The 17,581-nt window shown below is 56.8% G+C and overlaps 4 protein-coding genes across 4 annotated transcripts; 2 read left to right on the top strand and 2 right to left on the bottom strand.

The window, feature by feature from the left end:
* Positions 1-4,786: 4,786 nt before the first annotated feature.
* On the top strand, positions 4,787-10,124 carry CDEST_04259 (uncharacterized protein). Its single transcript, XM_062920418.1, has 6 exons — positions 4,787-6,974; positions 7,080-8,297; positions 8,403-8,678; positions 8,743-8,959; positions 9,024-9,670; positions 9,741-10,124. Exons 2-6 carry the CDS (start codon positions 7,914-7,916, stop codon positions 9,822-9,824), a joined length of 1,608 nt encoding a protein of 535 aa, XP_062776469.1. The 5' UTR covers positions 4,787-6,974; positions 7,080-7,913; the 3' UTR covers positions 9,825-10,124.
* Positions 10,125-10,375: 251 nt separating this feature from the next.
* CDEST_04258 (uncharacterized protein) lies at positions 10,376-12,750 on the top strand. Its single transcript, XM_062920417.1, has 2 exons — positions 10,376-10,780; positions 10,839-12,750. Exon 2 carries the CDS (start codon positions 10,871-10,873, stop codon positions 12,659-12,661), a length of 1,791 nt encoding a protein of 596 aa, XP_062776468.1. The 5' UTR covers positions 10,376-10,780; positions 10,839-10,870; the 3' UTR covers positions 12,662-12,750.
* A 2-nt stretch (positions 12,751-12,752) lies between these two features.
* Positions 12,753-14,080, bottom strand: CDEST_04257 (uncharacterized protein). Its single transcript, XM_062920416.1, has one exon. It carries the CDS (start codon positions 13,664-13,666, stop codon positions 12,770-12,772), a length of 897 nt encoding a protein of 298 aa, XP_062776467.1. The 5' UTR covers positions 13,667-14,080; the 3' UTR covers positions 12,753-12,769.
* Positions 14,081-16,423: 2,343 nt separating this feature from the next.
* On the bottom strand, positions 16,424-17,143 carry CDEST_04256 (Putative heat-labile enterotoxin, A chain; the record flags this gene model as incomplete). Its single annotated transcript, XM_062920415.1, has 1 exon — positions 16,424-17,143. The coding sequence occupies one exon, from the start codon at positions 17,141-17,143 to the stop codon at positions 16,424-16,426; it is 720 nt and encodes a 239-aa protein (XP_062776466.1).
* Positions 17,144-17,581: the final 438 nt, after the last annotated feature.

Raw genomic sequence — 17,581 nt, 5'->3', positions numbered from 1 at the left:
CAGTTAACAAGTAAGACCTTCTTGCTTTCTAGACGTGTTGTATGCAACGTTGAGGGAGCCTGGGCAAGACCAAGGCGACGAGCAACAGATAGGCCGTTGGTCAGAAAGGCCGTTGCGGACAAATGGATGGATGACTGTAGAGAAGAAGGCCCTCTCCAGGGTACAGAAGTGAAGCCGTCTTCCGTGGTGGGTTCACTCCGAACTTTGTCCCCATTCTAGAACGGATAGACAATCAGGCGATTTTCATTTCGGACTGAGCTCCTTCCGGGTCGTACTGAGACACTCCCCAAGCCCCAGCGGCACGATATGTCAAGAGCGAGGAACTTGAAGCTGTTGTTGAATACCTAACTGACGAACACCACGCGTCCGCCGGTCGCTCCGTCCGGGCGCCGCCAGCAGTCGATCAAAGGCTGACGGGCAGGTCTTGTCCTCGACGAGGGAGGATAGGGTCGTGCCATCTCGTGGCCCGTCGCTCTAGCAGTGTCTCCCAGGTCTTGTTGAACAGGCCAGAATGACCAAGCCAAGAAAGGAAGGCCAATTACCAGCATTTGGCCACGAGCTGCTGGCTGATGTCGCAACAGAATCCGATAGTCGGCGCGACCCAGGGCACCGGGCGCTCTGCATGGCCGCCTCGTGGCAGAACTGAAATTGTCCCCGGAAAAGGGTTAGAAGAGGGCTGCGTCCCCGTCAGCCAGCAAGCCTTCGTTGCGACCCCATCGGAGTCCAGGGCGGGCTTTGCCAAGGACGTGAACAGGAGACCCGGCGTGACACCGAAAGCAGAAGGACAATTCATTTTTGGCAGGCAACGACGCCGGGAGCGGAGGTGCCCACGCGCTGAACCGCGTACGAGACAAAGAGCGACGCATGGCAGAAAGCCCCAACCGCCGATCGCTTTTAGATTGGACCGTCCGCCAGCAGCTTCCACTTCAAGGCTAGCCGCCCGGAGTCCTGGATTTGTCGAAATTCGAGAAAGCCGGCCCCCCCTTCGCAAGCCCCGGGGTGACGACACAGGACACGTCTTGGCCTAAGCTCAATGGCTGGGGGCCACGAGCATCGCCGGGGATGGAGAGGAGCATCTCAAATGCACTAATGAACCATGGTGATGGTGAGCCTGACGAAGAGTTGCACTCTTCAGCTTGCAGTCTGTAGCGATGAAATATCGGCGCCACAAGTGGGCTGACTAGTACGCGACCTGTACAAAGGTCGTCGTTGTTGGCTCACATCGGAGGAGTGGATGAAGAGAGCTGTCGTTGGATTTGGCGTCCACCGGATGACCTGCCAGAGGAGCGCCAAGTGCGGTCGATCGACAAGTTCCCACTGCAGAGGGGGGAGGGACCAGCGGTCCTGAGCGCAAGGCTCATAGAGCCATGAGCCAAGAGACGTGAAGCTGTGTCATCTTACTGCTGCATCCAAGAGTGGACCTCCTTCTTCTGGAGTCCTGACCCTCTCACCTCGGTTTCCAATTATTGAAAAGGAGTCTTACGGAGTCTCCTCTCGCGGTTCAACGCCGAAGGCACAAAATGCCGGTGGTTGAATGTCATCGGTGAGGCGGAGCACGTGGCCAAGGTTCCTTTCATCCCGGCCTCGACACGTGTTTGCATTGTCATTCTGAATTCAATTCCGGCCATGGGAGCTTGGTGGCGTTTGCTCCCTCCCCCGATGAACGGTTGGTTGGTTGGTTGGTATATCCCAAACCATGTTTGGCTACGCTTCGAGTCGTCGCCGGCTCATGCATATGGGCTTGGCCTGGTGTGGTAGGCCATCAAAGGAAGGGGGATCTTCTTTGCGGGTTTGCCTGTGCCGACCTCGACCCAATCGATGACCGCGAGAGAGGGGAGGTGTCGGACATTGTGGGCGAGTCTTGTTTGATATCATGCAGCAGTTATCTGCACGATGCAAAACCCAAAGTTTCCTGTCATCTTGCACGCCGCAGGACGATGAGATGATGGGCCCTTTGCCAAATAGACTGGAATCTTGCACGATCCGTGGGGGGCCAGATGGGTTGCAGCGGTGCAATGTAGTGCTTGGTGCTCTGCCCAATGCCATCGGAAAGCGAGACACCATAAATCGACGAGGAGAGTGCAAGTTCAAATCGTCCACCAGTGACAACGTTTCCAAGCCGGGGGCAATTCCAGAAACGTGCACAGTCTCCCGTACCTTGCAGACTTCGGCTGCACTGCAACGCGAGCCGGCCATGCCATCTAGTATCTCCGTACATGCTCGCATGCCGCAGCGCCCAGGTCCCTGGTACCATTACTGCAGCCTACCAGTCTTCTGGGTTTTCCCGGAGGCGTGTGTGTGTGTGTGTGTGTGTGTGTGTGGGTGGGTGTGTGGGTGGGTGGGTTGGCACTGGACAGAGAGCAGTCGAGAATTTCTTTGAGGGCGCTCGCTCGCTCGCTTGCTCGGGGTGGACAAACCAGAATTCCCCCGTCCCCTTGTTGGGCCGTTTGCTGTCATGTTTGCCAGTCCATTCCTGCAAAGAGGTGGTTCCTCTCAGTTAAGACTAACGAGTGTCCGTGTGCGGATTGTGCCCATCCGCAGGGCCATGCAACCGAAGTGAGATGGTCTCGGGTCTTGCACTTGTATCCTGTACCGTGTCCGTGTACGCGGCTGGGGCGGCCGACGTTGCATCTGAGAAGGAATCAAAATTTCTCTCTTTTCCCACGAACCACAAGTGGGGATAGGCCAACATACCCTGCGAAGAGACGAGCAGAACAAAGAGCTCTAGCGGGGGGCCATGTGTACGAATGGTTTGGACTGTGTAGGTGACGGTGGTGGGCGTCGTTGCACAGCTGTAATCTGTGAGCATCGTCACCTTGCAACGACCGACCCGAAGGAGGCACATGGGCCGAAGCGAGGCATGCGGTTCCGAGATGCCGGCTGCTCACACAAACGACGATGTCGACGGTCGACCTGATACGGTGGGGTCGGCGAATGCCTGCATGCCTGCATACCTATGGTGATGATATCCAGACAATGTATCCGTACTTCGTAAACTTGTCCATACGGATACATGCGCATGGTTTGGTCTGTCGACATGGCAGAAATCGAAGAAAACGAGCGGCTCCCCCAGTCCCGTAGCGCGGGACTGCACGTAATGCCAAAGTTTTCCTTCTTCTTTTCGAGCAAGGCTTCGTTCGGGTCCGGCACGTTATCCTAACTCCAGTGCTCCAGTGTTCTTTCACGTCGCCAACTGTCGGCCTCCACATGGCCGGGGGAGTCAGCGGCCCCGGCTTGCGATATGGGACGATCGTACCATGACATGACTACAGCTGAACTGGAGCCCTGCCCGATGTCCAAGATGAAATCGAAGTTGAGGAGAAGGGGGAAAAAAACAAGACAGCAGCAATACGACGATTAGGGGCTCTGTTGGGGCGCATCGGTCGATATCGGAGGGGACGTAGGGACGATTGCGGCCCACGCCACGATCAACGAGCGAGCGAACGAGCGAACGAACGAACTCAGTAACAGCTGCACCATGCATGCGTGATTCGTGTCCAAAAAAAATTGGAAGCATCGCCGAGGGACGAAGTGCGACCCATTGTAATCGTACTCTGGATGCAGCAGAAAACGGGTGTCAGGCTCGCCGGGAGTCATTCCGGAGGGGGGACCCCTTGCACAGAACTGGCCCCGTGCGAGTGGGTGGGAGAGGACCTGAATCAGTTGGTGATTTGCGAAGGGTGGGCCAGATCAGCGTCGCGAGGTCGCAGCGAAGGTGTTGTTGGTTGGGATGGTGGTAATTGTATCTGTATTCCGTACTTGGTGTGGCGTGGTCGGCGATGCGTGGGTGCATAGTGCAGTGCGTGATGCGTAATGCGCCTTGATGATCTGGGGAAGACACTGTAGCTCTCGTGAGTCTGTGAGGACCTTGGCCCGTGGTCGGCTTTGGCTGGAAGGGACCTCCGTCCGGCAAGCCTCGGGGACTCGGAGAGATGTAATTCAGGCTTGTGGGCGAATTGGTTGGAGGCTGAGAACTGAGGTGGTAGATAGATAGGTACCGCACCTCTGTTGGCGCCGATGATGGAAATCAACAAAATCGAGAATATGCGATGCTAAAGCTCAGACCACACACACTACCACTACCACCACCACCACCACTCAGGTCCAAGGGGGGCCAGAAGCAGAAGACAGGGTCCACACCCACTTGTTGCCATCTGGTGTTTAGGGCGAAGGGCAAAGTCCGCAATGGTGGAATTGATCTGAGCTTGGACAAGGGGGAACAAAGTTAGGGGTGCAGTATACTGGGGTTACTTAGTGCGTGATGGACATTGGTCAGAGTGAATGTCGACATGCCCGCTTGATCCGTTCAGCGGCCCCCAGCGCCGAACAGGCCTCGAATACAGTGGCAGAGTGGAGACACTGCCCTCACCGAGCCCGTGCCACTTCCCTCGGGAGGCTCGTACCTCGAGATTTCGACATGGATCCTCTTCTCTACGAACACTGTCACACTGCAGATACAGGTGGAAATGTATGCGCCAAGTGCCTCATGTGTGTTTGTTGGTCCAGGACTCCCTGCTACGCTTCTCCACTGATGACCTTTTTTTTCTTTCTTCGCTCTCCTGGCCCAGTGGCTCGTCCCTTCCTTCCCGTGCCGTCCCTGGAGAGGAGCACTCTCTCCCTGGAGAGAGAGGAGCTCAGGATGGGACGAATTGCCCAAGTGTCGGAGATGGAGGGTGGGCCGGTTTGTTACATCGTCAACTGAATAACTATCTACCTGTGGACGTCTTGGTCCGGCGAGGCAGGCAGTTATTATTTACAGAGTACACCGGTAGGTACAACAAACGTGCATGAACAGATAGGTATCTGTATGAATTGAATATGTACAGAGTACCTCTGTACGAATACCCATCCGAACAATAGATACATACCGACCCTTTCAGGTCTCCCCCCACCTCTTGGGTCCTGCCAGGATAGGACAACTTAGCTTGCGCAGGAAGGAACGCCTTTTTGTTAGAAGTACGATGTAGGATTTGCAGAGGCAGGTGGCAGGCATGGTGTTGATATACCTACCATCCCATTCCTTCTCAGAATCGGCACATCCTCGGCCGTCTTGTTTCCATTTTCATTCACACAATATTTCCATCATTCATCATTCATGTCACTAATTCTTTCCTGTGACTAAAACCCCTCACCCTGCTTCTCGCTGCCTACCAACCTACCTACCTACCTACCCACCTTACATGTATCCTGTCCTGTCCTGTCCTGACTTACCACTTCAGGCACTACTGTATCAGTAGGCACCTCTTTCCTGGGACGAACCGAAGGCCCCATTCGTGTCTCTGATCTTATTTTGGCCGTCTTGGTTCCAAACACACACTACATGTACATTCCTCCTCCTCCTTCTCTGCTGGACTTGGACTGCTGGGTCCGGCTTTTCGTCTGAGCCGTGTCTTTCCTCCCCTTCATCTCCCTCCACCATCTCCTCCCCGTCATTCCCTTCCCCTGCTCGCCCTCCTCTCTTCTTCCCCTTGCCGCCGCCGCCCCCGTCATACTTCCTCTCCCATCGGCTCCCGGTCCCAGCTCTGGGCTCGCGCCCGTGTTGCTTCTTTTGAGACCCGGCCGCCGTGGTCTCGCCCGCGTGCAACAAAAGCTTTTTGCTCCAGTTCCGCTGCCCTCCTGTTTTCGCCGCTACCCTTTCCCACTCCATTCCCCTTTCAGCTGCTTCTTCTTGACCTCTTTCCAGTTTCCTCCTGTCTCCGTATCATTCCCCAGCTGCTGCCGTCGCGAGGTGCTTGCTCACCCCTGACACGGACTACTCCCTCCACACTCTGCGACAATATCCTCACCATCATCACCTCACCGCCATCATCATCATCATCATCACCATCATCACCTTGTTCCGATTGCGTCCAGCAAAGCAACCACACACGCTCTGCCTCGGGTCGCCCACACTCGACACATCCCGACCGTCACGTTGTCTCAGCACCAGAGAATTTGCGCTACTACAGATCCATCGTCCTGGCATTACAGCCTCCGGACGGCCCAGCTCACGACCACCATTGAACACACTGGCCATTGACCACTGACGAGTCACTTTTCCTTGCTGTCCGAGCCCCAACTTCCAAGTGGCCTGGCCATTGACGTCGTGTCGCTGGGAGCTTTGCCATTGCTTTTCCCCCCGCAGCGCAGCGCCTTGTCAGGGCTCAACCAAGCAGCTCTGCCCTGCTGTGTTCGAATACAGTGTCTTGTGACTAGAGCGGCAACAGATTGATCTTCATTTCCACTACTGCAAACATTGGACGCCTCTTAGATCCCGCCAGACTAGCTCAGATCCGGCCGACGACGCGCGCGCACTTGTCGCCAACACGCATGTTGATCTAGTCCCCTCATTCCCGCTGCCATAAACCACTAGCCCATCTACCTTGTGTTCCCCGAGGTCCTTCCCCCCTCCCAAGCTCTCCTCTTTCTTCGGTTTCTCATCGTTTCGTCATCCGGTTGGCCTTACTTGACATCTTGCTGGACCGTCTATCTTGCACAGTCTTCGCCTCTCATCTCGCTATCCACGACCAGCGACAAGGACGAGATATTGGACGACGGCAGTCTCCAGATCTTCTACCCGAGATTGCTGATTTGTCAATCCCTCCCCCAGAACCGCCTACGTAGATAGTAGTTAGTGGACGGGACTGACCGAGTAAGTGATCGATCCCCCTCCTTCTGCAGCTGCTTCCCCGCCTCTCCTGGAACCACCTCACGAATGCGCCATGTCTAGTGCATGCTCTTCTGCATTCCCAGTGGCCAGTACTTCCTGAAAGCCCTACTACCTACGGACCTACGGCTTCCCATGGGAGCTCAGCTGCATAGTTGCACAGCACAGCACAGCACAGCACAGCACAGCACAGCACAGCTTCTACGGATATTGCCTTACCTCATCAGCACATCTTTGCAGCTACTGTGGTCCGCTGCATAAACTCACAACCTTCACGCCCCCTTCGAAAGCCCCAATTCTTTCCCGCGCATTCTTCCGGCGGTTGCTTGTCTTTTCACACCCCCCCCTTCCTGCTGTCTGTGTCCGGCGCAGGCGCAGTGGGAATGGCTCAAAGTGGCTCGACATTTTTCCAAGCTAACCAAGCCAAAAGCAGTTCGTCTCGCTCCAGCGGTTATCCCTGATCCAGATCGACATCAGCGAGAACTCTAACACCAATAAGGGAACCGGTCCCTGAGCCCAGAGCAGCCATCTGCCCCCGTCCACACACACAAGCAGACACACCACACCCCCCAGGCCGCCGACAAGCACAACAAGACAAGACAAGCAAGCCCCCCCAGCACGCGAGAGAGCGCGAGAGAGGTAAAGGGTCTGGACGTTTTGGGCGCAACCAGCCCTGCTGCTGCTGCTGCTGATTGTTATTATTAACGCTTGCTGCTGTCCCGCCCCGACCCAGACTAGAATCCAGTGTGTCCATCGATCTGTGTCTGGCTGTTGTCGTTCCCCGCAAGTCCAACAAAACCGCCCCCCTTCCTATTAAACTTGAGTGGGAGAACCTCGACTTCTTATCTTTCCTGTCTTCCCCCCCTTCCCCTCCCCTCCCCTCCGTCCCTGTTGCTTACCGTCCACCTCCGATCTCTTTCCCTCCCCCTCCCCTCCCCTCGCCTCGTCTCGTCTCGGCGTCGTCGCGAACCGAAGCTAGGAACCCGCCTGCAGCCTGCCATCTTCTTCCCCTCACGCTCGGAGCCCCCCGGCCTCGGTGACCGCCGCCCAACACGCCCCGTGTTACAGCTGACCAGCCTGTCAATCGCCAAACCATACCAGCTGATCGACCACTCGGAAGCTTCGCATTGATTCGAACTCACTCGAGACCAGCTCAACTTAACCAACGCCCGCTTGAACCCCTCCAGCCCCGACCGACCGACCCCACCAACCGCTATCTATCTCGAGGCCCCTCCGCCGGCGGTCCCCCCCCTCCAATCCACCCAAAATGGGCCTGTTCTCCCGCAAGGAAAAGGCCCCAAAAGCCTCTAAGAAGCCTTCCATCAACACATCCAACGTGAGCATCAACTCGGGCACATCCAGCATCAAGTCACCACCACTGCGCAGCAACATCATGAACAGAACATCGGGAACCAGCACCGCCCCCGGCACCCCTCTGACGCCCTTTTCGCCTGTTGCCGTTCCCAAGGTCGACCTGCCGCGTCCTCCTGACCCGCAGCTCGACCCCGCGGGGTACCTACGGAGTTTGGGAGCCGTCAGAGAAAGAAGCAAGATCGTGACGGAAAAGGCCCTGCGGAATGAGTTGAAGCATTTCGATGTCGACATGCGAAAATTCCCCGACGTGGTGACATTTGTTTCCCGTATCATCAAGGTACGTCAGCCGTCGTCTTGTGCACAATCAGGCCACCTGCTAGATTCCTGAGAGCCTGTTGGTTCATTGTGGTACCTATGCTGACCCCGGCAACCCCCGCCGTAGAGAGATTACGATGCACCGTTCAACACGATCCCCGGCCACGGGAGACACCAGCATTTCTGCGTCGGCGGCCGCGATCGCATTGCTCAGCTTCTCTCTACCTTCCCCGAGGATGTCGACAACAGCGAGAAGTGTCGCCGCATGATCGACCTTTTCCTCGTCAGTGTGCTGCTGGATGCTGGCGCCGGCACGAAATGGAGCTACAAGAGCACGGAAAATGGTCGTATATACCGCCGGTCAGAAGGTATTGCAGTGGCGAGCTTGGAAATGTTCAAGACGGTAGGTCCTTGGCGGTGCGGTGCTGCTCGAAAGGCCACATGCAAGCGGCTAATGGATTCGTTAGGGTCTCTTTTCCAGCGACACCAAGAACAAGTTCCAGGTTGACAAGGAGGGATTGCGCAACCTGACGGTCGAGAAGATGGCTGCCGGCCTTCAGTCCAAGGCCGGAAACGAGATGGCTGGCATCGAAGGCAGGACACAGCTTCTGCAGCGCCTGGCGAACGCCTTGACGGAGAAGAAGGAGTACTTTGGCGAGGACGGCCGGCCGGGCAACATGATTGGTTCGTCCGCCCGTTTGCCGTGGTCAAGAAGGAGAGGACTGGTATGCTAACCGTGGTGGCCCAGACTACCTGCTATCGCACCCGTCGACGCAAGCGTCGTCGATGCCGATCGTTGTTCTCCCGACGCTGTGGAACGTCCTCATGAACGGCCTCATGCCCATCTGGCCGCCGTCGCGGACCTCGATCAACGGCGTGTCTTTGGGCGACGCCTGGCCCTGCCAGTCCATGCCGCAGCCCCCGCAGAGCCCGACGACGTCGCAATTTTCGCCATTCCCGCCTTCCGCACAGAACTCGACGGCCGCCTGGGAATCCATCCTGCCATTCCACAAGCTCACGCAGTGGCTCTGCTATAGCCTGATGCAGCCCATGCAGTCGCTCTTGCGGGTCCACTTTGCCGGCGTCGAGCTACTGACGGGCTTGCCCGAGTACCGCAACGGTGGGCTTTTCATCGACCTGGGCGTTCTCACGCTGCGGCCCGAGGAAACCGAAAGGGGTCTCCAGCACTACGATGATTACTGCAAAAAGGCAGGTGTCAAGCCAGTCGAGGTGGCGCCCATGTTCGAGCCCAGTGACGACGTGATTGTTGAGTGGCGCGGTGTGACGGTCGGCTTTTTGGACAAACTCTGCGTCGAGGTCAACAAGCATTTGAAGAGTGACTTGAACGGGAATGAGCTCACGCTGGCCCAACTACTTGAAGCTGGAAGCTGGAAGGTAAGCCTTGTCGACCCCAGACTCCGTGAGGCTTTGCAGGACACTCAACTGACATGACTTTTTTATCCAGGGCGGTCGAGAGATGGCCGAGTTCAGCCGGCCCAATACGAAGGAGCCGCCCATCTTGATTGATAGCGACGGAACGGTTTTCTAGGCTGCTGCGCTTTTTCTTTATTTTCTTTTTTGGAGGAACGCATTGGATGGAGGCCCCTATACCTTTTTCTGCCACTGGGTTAGACGACAGCGCCATATCGCATTGCATTCCGTACGCAGAGGGAAACAGAGAGAGAGAGAGAGAAAGAGAGAGAGTGAGAGAGAGAGAGAGAGTTACACTGGATGATGGGTGTTTGGGTTTGGACGGCCGATATATGCGCCTTAATGAACATGACTCGGGCCAAGGTCAATGAAGGATTAATGCAATGCAAAGATCGAGGTCGCTCGGCCTTGCCCGACATTCCCCAGCTGCTCGCTTTTCTCCGAGTGTGATGTGTTGCGAGATTGTGATGTCGGCATTGGGTATATAGGCTCTGTAAGTGAGAGGTAGACGAGCCTGCCGGCCCTCGATAGCGTCTAGCTCCGAGCCTCGGGGGAGGGACCGGCAATCGGCAGTTAGCGGCCGGGGCCGTTTCGGAGCCCCACATGATGGAAAAGCGACGGAATTTTGCCTCAGGTGCGTCATCCCCCTTTCCAACGGGAACAGATTCACTGAGAATGAAAACGCGTTGACTCTCGACTTGGCAGACATCTCATCGACCGACACCTTTCTTTTCACAATCGCTCACGTCGACTGGACCCTCAAAAGGCCATTGCTTTGCTACTATCCATGCAACCACGCACACTCCTCTCTACCTAAATCGAGTCATTCTCGTGACAAACCGCAAAGGTTTCAGGTCGCCCAGATTCAAGCGAGAACAAGCGGTCAGTTCGCTGTGGTATACTTCCACCACTGGTTTTCCTCTGTTGTCTTCCTGTTGGTCAACAGCGTCGCGGTCGCAACCGTGTTAGGCGGCATTAGCTACCGCCCTGCGTTTCCGAGAGTCAACCATCATCGGCCTCCCTGCCTCTCGTGTTCTCCATCAAGACCGACTCAACGGACAGCCAATGATCACTGTAGGCATATCCCCTCGCGCCAGATGTTGTTCGCGCCATTCATTGTTCTGCTTTCTAGTAGCCAATTGACAGAAAGCCGGGAGGTTCAGGATGGCAGTCTTTCCACAATTCGGGCCGGACCCCAGCATTACATTGCTACAGCAATGCCAGTTCATCATCAGCCGAATTGCCCTTATTCTTGATGAGCTTGCGCGGCTCAAGTCAGCCCTTAGAGGACGTCCACCGTCAGGCCACAAGCTCCTGCCGTGGAACCAGGCTGTCCCCGGACTTGGTGCCTTCGAACGACTGATCCTATCTGAGAAGAAGCACATCGAGAAGATGGTGCAGTCGTATGACGTCGGAGCCGACGAGCAGGTGGACCTTACGACGCTCGACAGTAGGGTCCGTCTGAGGCTGGATGCGTCTAATTACAAGTTCTACGAGACGGTGTGGGAAGTCACCAAGCGCTGCTGCGATCTCACGCGGATGCAGAAGGAGCTGTCGTACAAGGCGGAGAGCGGAAAGAGTATCAGCGCGGTGGTCGACCTTGTCGTCAACGGCGGCGCCGATTGGATCAAGGTTGTCACGACGACACAGCGGAGGATGTTTTACGAGATGACCGATGCTGGGTGGGATTGGGACGAGGACTTTTCAGACGAAGGCGCCACCGCCGACGAGGCGATGCTAGCGATCCTCCAAGACGAGACGGAGGACAGCATCGAGGTCGCCAGGGTCGCGAGGCACATGTTGGCCGCGGCGCGGACGTCGTACGAGGGTTATCGCCGGCCGCGGGTGCGCATCCTCATGACGCGCATCTCGGAGGGCGAGAACGCCGCGGTCGACCACCTGCTCCGCCTCGTGCGGAAGATGGGCGGCGACGGCGTCGAGCTCATCGTCGAGACAGCCAACAGGCCAGGGGAGGAAGGCGGAGGGATCCTCGCGCGTCCGTCGCCGCCGCTCGACGAAGCCGTCGCGAACCTTGTCCGCGCGGATCCCTTTGGGGACTTCTCTGGCACGCTCAACGTCGATTGCTCCGTCTTCATGGCGCTGGCGTCGGACTTTAGCCATACGGCCATCGGCCCAGGGTCGGAGCTACTGCGGTCGGAGCAGCACCGCATCGACGCGGCGGACGAGGTGGAAAACGGACCGAGGCTCGCGACGACGCTGTACCCGGCGCTCGCCGGGAGGGGGCTCGTTTGTACGCGGGAGGCGGCGGACACGTTTCTCAAGATCGTGTACCTGATCGGGACGGATTCGGAACAGGCGCGGACGAGGGTCATCTTTGGCAACCAGGGGGAGGAGGGTGATGGCACACGCACGCCCGAGGCCGTCGAGGAGGACCGCAGACGCCGCATCGACGCCCTGCGGAAGCTCTCGGCCCACCCTGTCCCTGACGACCTGCGGCTCCCCGTCGACGTGGTGGGCGGCGTCTCGTGGGACGACGCGCGGCGGATGGCCTCGCTCGGCGAGCTGCCTCAGGCCGCGCTGGCGGTCGGGCGGAAGGGGTCCGGGCTGAACGCGACGGCGGCGAGCTCGTTCCTGTACGGGTGGGCGAGCGGGCTGACGACGGTGACGTCCAACTGGGAGGCGGCCAAGAGGCTGCGGACAGCGGTCGAGGCGGGCTGCGTCGACGGGGCCGAGGTCGGGCCGCATGTCTGGCGGATCCCGTTCTCGAGGAAGCTGCTCGCCAGGCCGAAGGGCCCGAGAGGTGGTGGTGGTGGTGGTGATGGGGATGGGGATGGCCGCGGGGACAAGGGCGACCAGAGTGTCAAGGGGGGACGGGTGAAGGGCCGGCAGGAGAGGAGGGTCGAGAAGGAGAAGTCGCTGCAGAGCTGGATCACCTCGGAGGAGACGACGGATGTGAAGAGGGAGAAGAAGCCGGGAGACGCTGACGACGAATGAGGAGTGAGTCGGACTGGTCTTATGAACTCTGTTGTACGTACGATCCCCGGCGTCTATCAAGATCATCTACGACCCCAAAGAACCCCCTCTACGGTTCATCAAAGCCGGCTACGACGCCAAAACCACACCGCAGTCCGGATACTTGATCCTCACCTCGGTCGAGTACACCGCCATCTCACTACCACCACCACCACCATCGCCATCGTCACTGCTGCCGCTATCAAACGCGGCCTCCAGCAGCATCTCCTCGCAGTGCCGCGTGTGGTGGTAACTCCAGATGTACCCGTCGACGCGCCCCAGCCCGCCGCCCCCCTGCATCAGCGCGCGGTGCATCCGCCGCCACATGGCGGTGCAGTGGCGGAGGTGGTAGCCGAGGGAGACGTAGACGCCCGAGACCTCGCCCGTGGCGACGCGGGCGCGCGGGATGGGCCGGGCGCCCCGCGGGTCCTCGTACCACGCGAGGTGGCCGGCCGAGCGCAGGTCGGCCTCGAAGGAGGCGGCGAGCTCGGCGTCGTGGCACTGGGGCGGCAGCCAGTTGAAGGACACCAGGTCGAAGAGGCAGCCGGCGGCGCGGGCCTGGGAGGGGGAAGTGCCGCAGGGGGCCGGGAGGAGGTAGGTTGCGGCGGTCTGGTTGTCGTGGGAAGGGGAGGCGAGGGTGTTGTCGTTGCGGTGGGCCGTGGAAGGGTTGGACGAGGAGGAGGTGTTGCGGATGTGGGAGACGAGGGCGGTGAGGGCCGTGGATGTGAGGGCGCCGAGGAGGAGAGAGGAGAGGACGATGATGGCGAGGACGGGGTAGGAGGTTGTGAACGACCGGCGCGATGGGCGGGCCTTGTGGTTGTTGTAGACCGAGTGGGAGGCCAGGAGGAATTTCGATGCCTCTTCACGATCGCGGGACGAGGCCTCCGTCTCGAGGGCGAGGCCGTTATCGATGTCGACGTCCTCTTCGTCGGCGAGCTTCCCCCAGTCGTCACCAGACCGCGCTGGCGATGCGTCTCGACGCTCCATCGTAATCGTTTCCTCGCAGCCTTTTCCCCTTTGACGAACGAGAGGAGGGTGGGAAAAAAAGCAAAGCGTTTGTCAGTGAAGAGTGGTGGCACCCCAACCTTCAAGTAACCAACCCCATCCCCCCTCCTCGTCCCGCGACCCCCAAAGGATTCTGGGATCCTCCTCTTGCAGATGCAAATGCACGGCGGCGGGGTCGAGGAGCTGATCAAGGAGGGGCGCGACGGTGCTGCTTGACTACGGCTTGCTGACGACCTTCCTCTCCTGGCGTGTTCTGGCCTGCAACTGGTGATCCTTCAGCACAACGTTGTCGTTTGCGAGGGGGGGAGGGGTCGAGGCGGGATGGCGTGAGCTGGTGGCGGTCCGACGTTTTCTTCTAGTCTTAGGATTTCTGCAGTTAGAGTCATATATCTGTGGCATTTCCATCACTTTTTTGAAGTGAGAAGGGGGTGTGAATGCAAATCCACCTCACGGCGAACTCGTGTGTCTGATTGACCTGTACCTCGACGGCATCGCCATCTCCGAATGCACAGTCCCCGATCTCTAGCTACTCCTGCGACCGGATGGACATCTCTCACGCGGCTCGATGCGTCCTTTGTGTCTGTTGAAGAGGACGGGAAAGTAACGTGCCAAGTAATCATGGCGCATACTGGTTGCGCAGAGCCCGGTTCACTGATGTAGGTAGGGCAAAGCGAGTGAGGGCTTTTGTCATGGCGCGAGAAGCCTTGGGAGGTGGAGGTGAGAACTGTAGCCTAAGAAAGCCATCAATACATCTACTTAATGCTTTCTTAGCGGTATAATAAAACTCCTATATTATCAGAGTTGATTGACACTTTTGCATCCATGGGGCCAAGCAGTCGAGCGTCGTACAAGCCGGGAAGCCATCTCCTTCAACCAGCCTCCCTAGAGCTTCGACGGAGGCCGAGGGCGTCCACCTTTCTGTTTTTTCTTCTTCCATTGTTTTTCAGAAGCTCATACAGTTTACTCCACCAGTTGCAAGGCGACAACAAAATGAAAGCTCAATGTTAAGAGGTCGAGCCTTTTTTCTATCTCTTTCAAACCTTCAGACCTCTCGCGAGCTAGACGTCCTCGTTGAAAACCACGGCCGAAACCAGCCTAACTCGACAGTAATCCGTGAAATAATATCAAATGCTGGACTGGTCACCCATCATACCCAAGCCCACAAGGCCACGGGTAGGCTCATTAACACATGTCTTCAGACATCCAGCGTCTGGCCGCCGGAAAGCCTGCTGACAAGTTCATTGTTAGCCACTTCGCTGTCAAGCTTTGTGGAGGTGCAGCGAGGCTGTTATTGGTATCAAGCTCCTCCTACCGCAACAAGCATGTTAGCCAGTGTTTGTGATTGCAAGAGTGTTTCAATCGAGATATTAATAAGCTTCCATTTTGTTGACTCAATTCCCTCCGTAATAACGCAGGCACAGCCGTCGCTGCATGAAGTCTCCTTCCAAGAGAAAGAGAGAGAGAGAGAGAGAGATCCCACCAAATGACTCCACAGCCCACGCAAGTGTTATGGTCAACCTTTTCCTGGATAGTAGGCTACCGCAGATTTTGATACCAAGGTTCCTCGAGCATTTCGATATCCGGGGCTGTCTGGCTGGCCCTAAATGTAAATCGGAGCCTGGCGGTCCTGACCTTTGCCGACATGGGCAGAAAAGCCATGCAGGGCCTTCTTGTTCCACCAGTCACTAGAGCGAACACGAAGTAGCCAATTTGCTGCCCAGCGTAGTCAATCCGCAGGACGGCATGGTCGGAAAGCATGTCTGCAATAACGTGGGTCGGCCGAGTCATTCCGGATCCATGATTTCAAACGGGCTGTCAGACATGATAATCTACGTAGGCTCCTCTACATCACCGATACCTATACATACTGATACACGAAAGCTAAACGGTACCAGGGATCAGTCATGGAGAAAGGATTTACACCGTCAGATTCGACAAGAGAAGATGTCGGCTTTGGTTTTCGGTAGCACCTGCGCGCGTATGACACCCCTTGTCGCGAGAGGGTCCTAATAAAACATGACGATCTTGAAGAGGACCCCAAGAAGCTCAAGCTAGTGCCACAAACGGGGAATTCGGTGGAGAACAGAGCAATATAAAACAAACTATCCCATCGGGTACGGCTGGACCTCACCTCCCTTGAGTCCGAAAATACTCCATCCAGTTTGACCCCCCAAAAAACAGGTGATTGTTGTGGTTCCAGTCGGGTTGAGTACTTATCAACTAGTCTCACTCGGTGGGATACCGATGGAATATCGATTTAACCCAGTAACCAAGGTGTTTCGTGAAACTATCCCACAAGTTAAATGTATTTGCACGTGAGTTAACCACTGCAGGCACTATATCAAAAGATGCTTAATGACAATGCGTTATGATCGGCCTGTCATGACTAACACTACGCGGCTGAATCGCTTGTGGTCGTTTTACTTGACGAAATGGAGAAGGGCAGGGAAACATGCAATGGAGACTGTTGTCATGATGGTATGTTCATTCAAGGGTAAAGACTTCCTCTACTCTGTACTTGGCTTAATATCCCACCCCAGTCCATAATTTCCCAGAATGACGAAAGTAGTCGATCGGCGGGTTGATGATGCCTCGCAGATTAGCGCGATCTGCAAACGACTATAAACCGACTCAAAACCTTATTAGACCTCCTCGTTCTTTTTCAATATCCAGCGGGGAAACAATTGCGATCTCGGCTGCAGCGCTTTTTGGCGAACTGCCGGATGCCTAGCAAAGTTGCTACTGGCAGGCCGGGCAAACCGCCTCGACGTACTCGAGGTACTCCGCCGCGTACTCCTGGTTGCTCTTGGCCGGCGAGCACGACTGCCTCTTCTCCACGGAGATACCTCTCGGGTTTTTCGCACAGGTGCTGAACTGCGACCAGGGAGACTCGCTCCAGGCGACGTGGCCGCGGGGGAACGCGGCGAGCTTGGGCTGGGCCCCGCCGGTGCCCATGTTGCCGTAGACGTTGCTCTGGTAGAAGGGGTTCAGCTCCTCGCGCCCCGGGGAGTTGTTGGTGTAGCGAGTCCAGCCGATGATCTGGTTGTCCTTGATGCCACCGAGGGCCGCGAACTCCTTCTCCTGCGGGAAGCGGTAGTGTCTCCCGAGTGTCCCCTCGCAGTCGATCATGTTCGGGGCCGAGTGGATGCGGTAGACGTAGCCGTTACCGCCCAGCATGCCACGGATCCAGGACACGGCCAGGTTACGGTCCGTGGTCGTGGAGACGTAGCCATCGTTGGTCTTGCTGAAGCCCTGGGCGTCTCCGTTGACGTGGTTCCACAAGCTGGTGTCGGGCGCGGCAACGCCAAACGTGGACTGACCCTTGGGGAGCATCCCCTTGGATGCCTGGATTTGGGCATAGGACCTCGAGTCGGCGCGGTAGAGGTCGAGGGCCTGGCAGAGGAGAGACAATAGGGAAAAGAGGAAGAAACCAAACGCAAAGGGACTCCTTCTAGCCATGTTAGATAGAGAGGTAAAGAACGAAGAGTAATCCAATGAAAAGAGCGTATGTGTGTGTAAGTTGGCTATGTTACAAAAGAATGTGCAGCTGTGACAGACAGACTCAGAGATGTGATGCTCAAAACCAATCCAGGAAATCATCATCTTTATATATACCTATTTCCCACGATCTTTTTAGTTTTAATTGAGCATTTCTTCAAAAGCGAAGGTGCCATCTGCTTCTTCTGTTTGCCTGTAGGTGCTGAGCCTCCGGTCACACATCCGACTCTCACACGGCCAGCAGCCTCATCAACTTCGACTACTGTCCACGACTCGTCCAAGCGTATGGAGACGTTATTACAACTCATTTCAGAATCATAAATCAAACTCCCGGTAGAGCCGGGCAAGTATCATTTTCTGCAGTATCGAGATGGGACAGAGTTCAGCTACGCTGTAGAA

Source organism: Colletotrichum destructivum, chromosome 3, assembly GCF_034447905.1.
Source record: "Colletotrichum destructivum chromosome 3, complete sequence".
NCBI classification, from domain to species: domain Eukaryota; kingdom Fungi; phylum Ascomycota; class Sordariomycetes; order Glomerellales; family Glomerellaceae; genus Colletotrichum; species Colletotrichum destructivum.
This window is presented reverse-complemented; position numbering and strand designations above follow the sequence as displayed.

Excerpts from the sequence above, each read along its gene's own strand:
- CDEST_04259 (XM_062920418.1), top strand. The coding sequence starts at position 7,914 with ATGGGCCTGTTCTCCCGCAAGGAAAAGGCCCCAAAAGCCTCTAAGAAG. Across the intron at positions 8,298-8,402 it reads TTGTTTCCCGTATCATCAAG|AGAGATTACGATGCACCGTT; the intron begins GTACGTCAGCCG and ends CCCCCGCCGTAG. Across the intron at positions 8,960-9,023 it reads CCGGCCGGGCAACATGATTG|ACTACCTGCTATCGCACCCG; the intron begins GTTCGTCCGCCC and ends GTGGTGGCCCAG.
- CDEST_04258 (XM_062920417.1), top strand. The coding sequence starts at position 10,871 with ATGGCAGTCTTTCCACAATTCGGGCCGGACCCCAGCATTACATTGCTA.
- CDEST_04257 (XM_062920416.1), bottom strand. The coding sequence starts at position 13,666 with ATGGAGCGTCGAGACGCATCGCCAGCGCGGTCTGGTGACGACTGGGGG.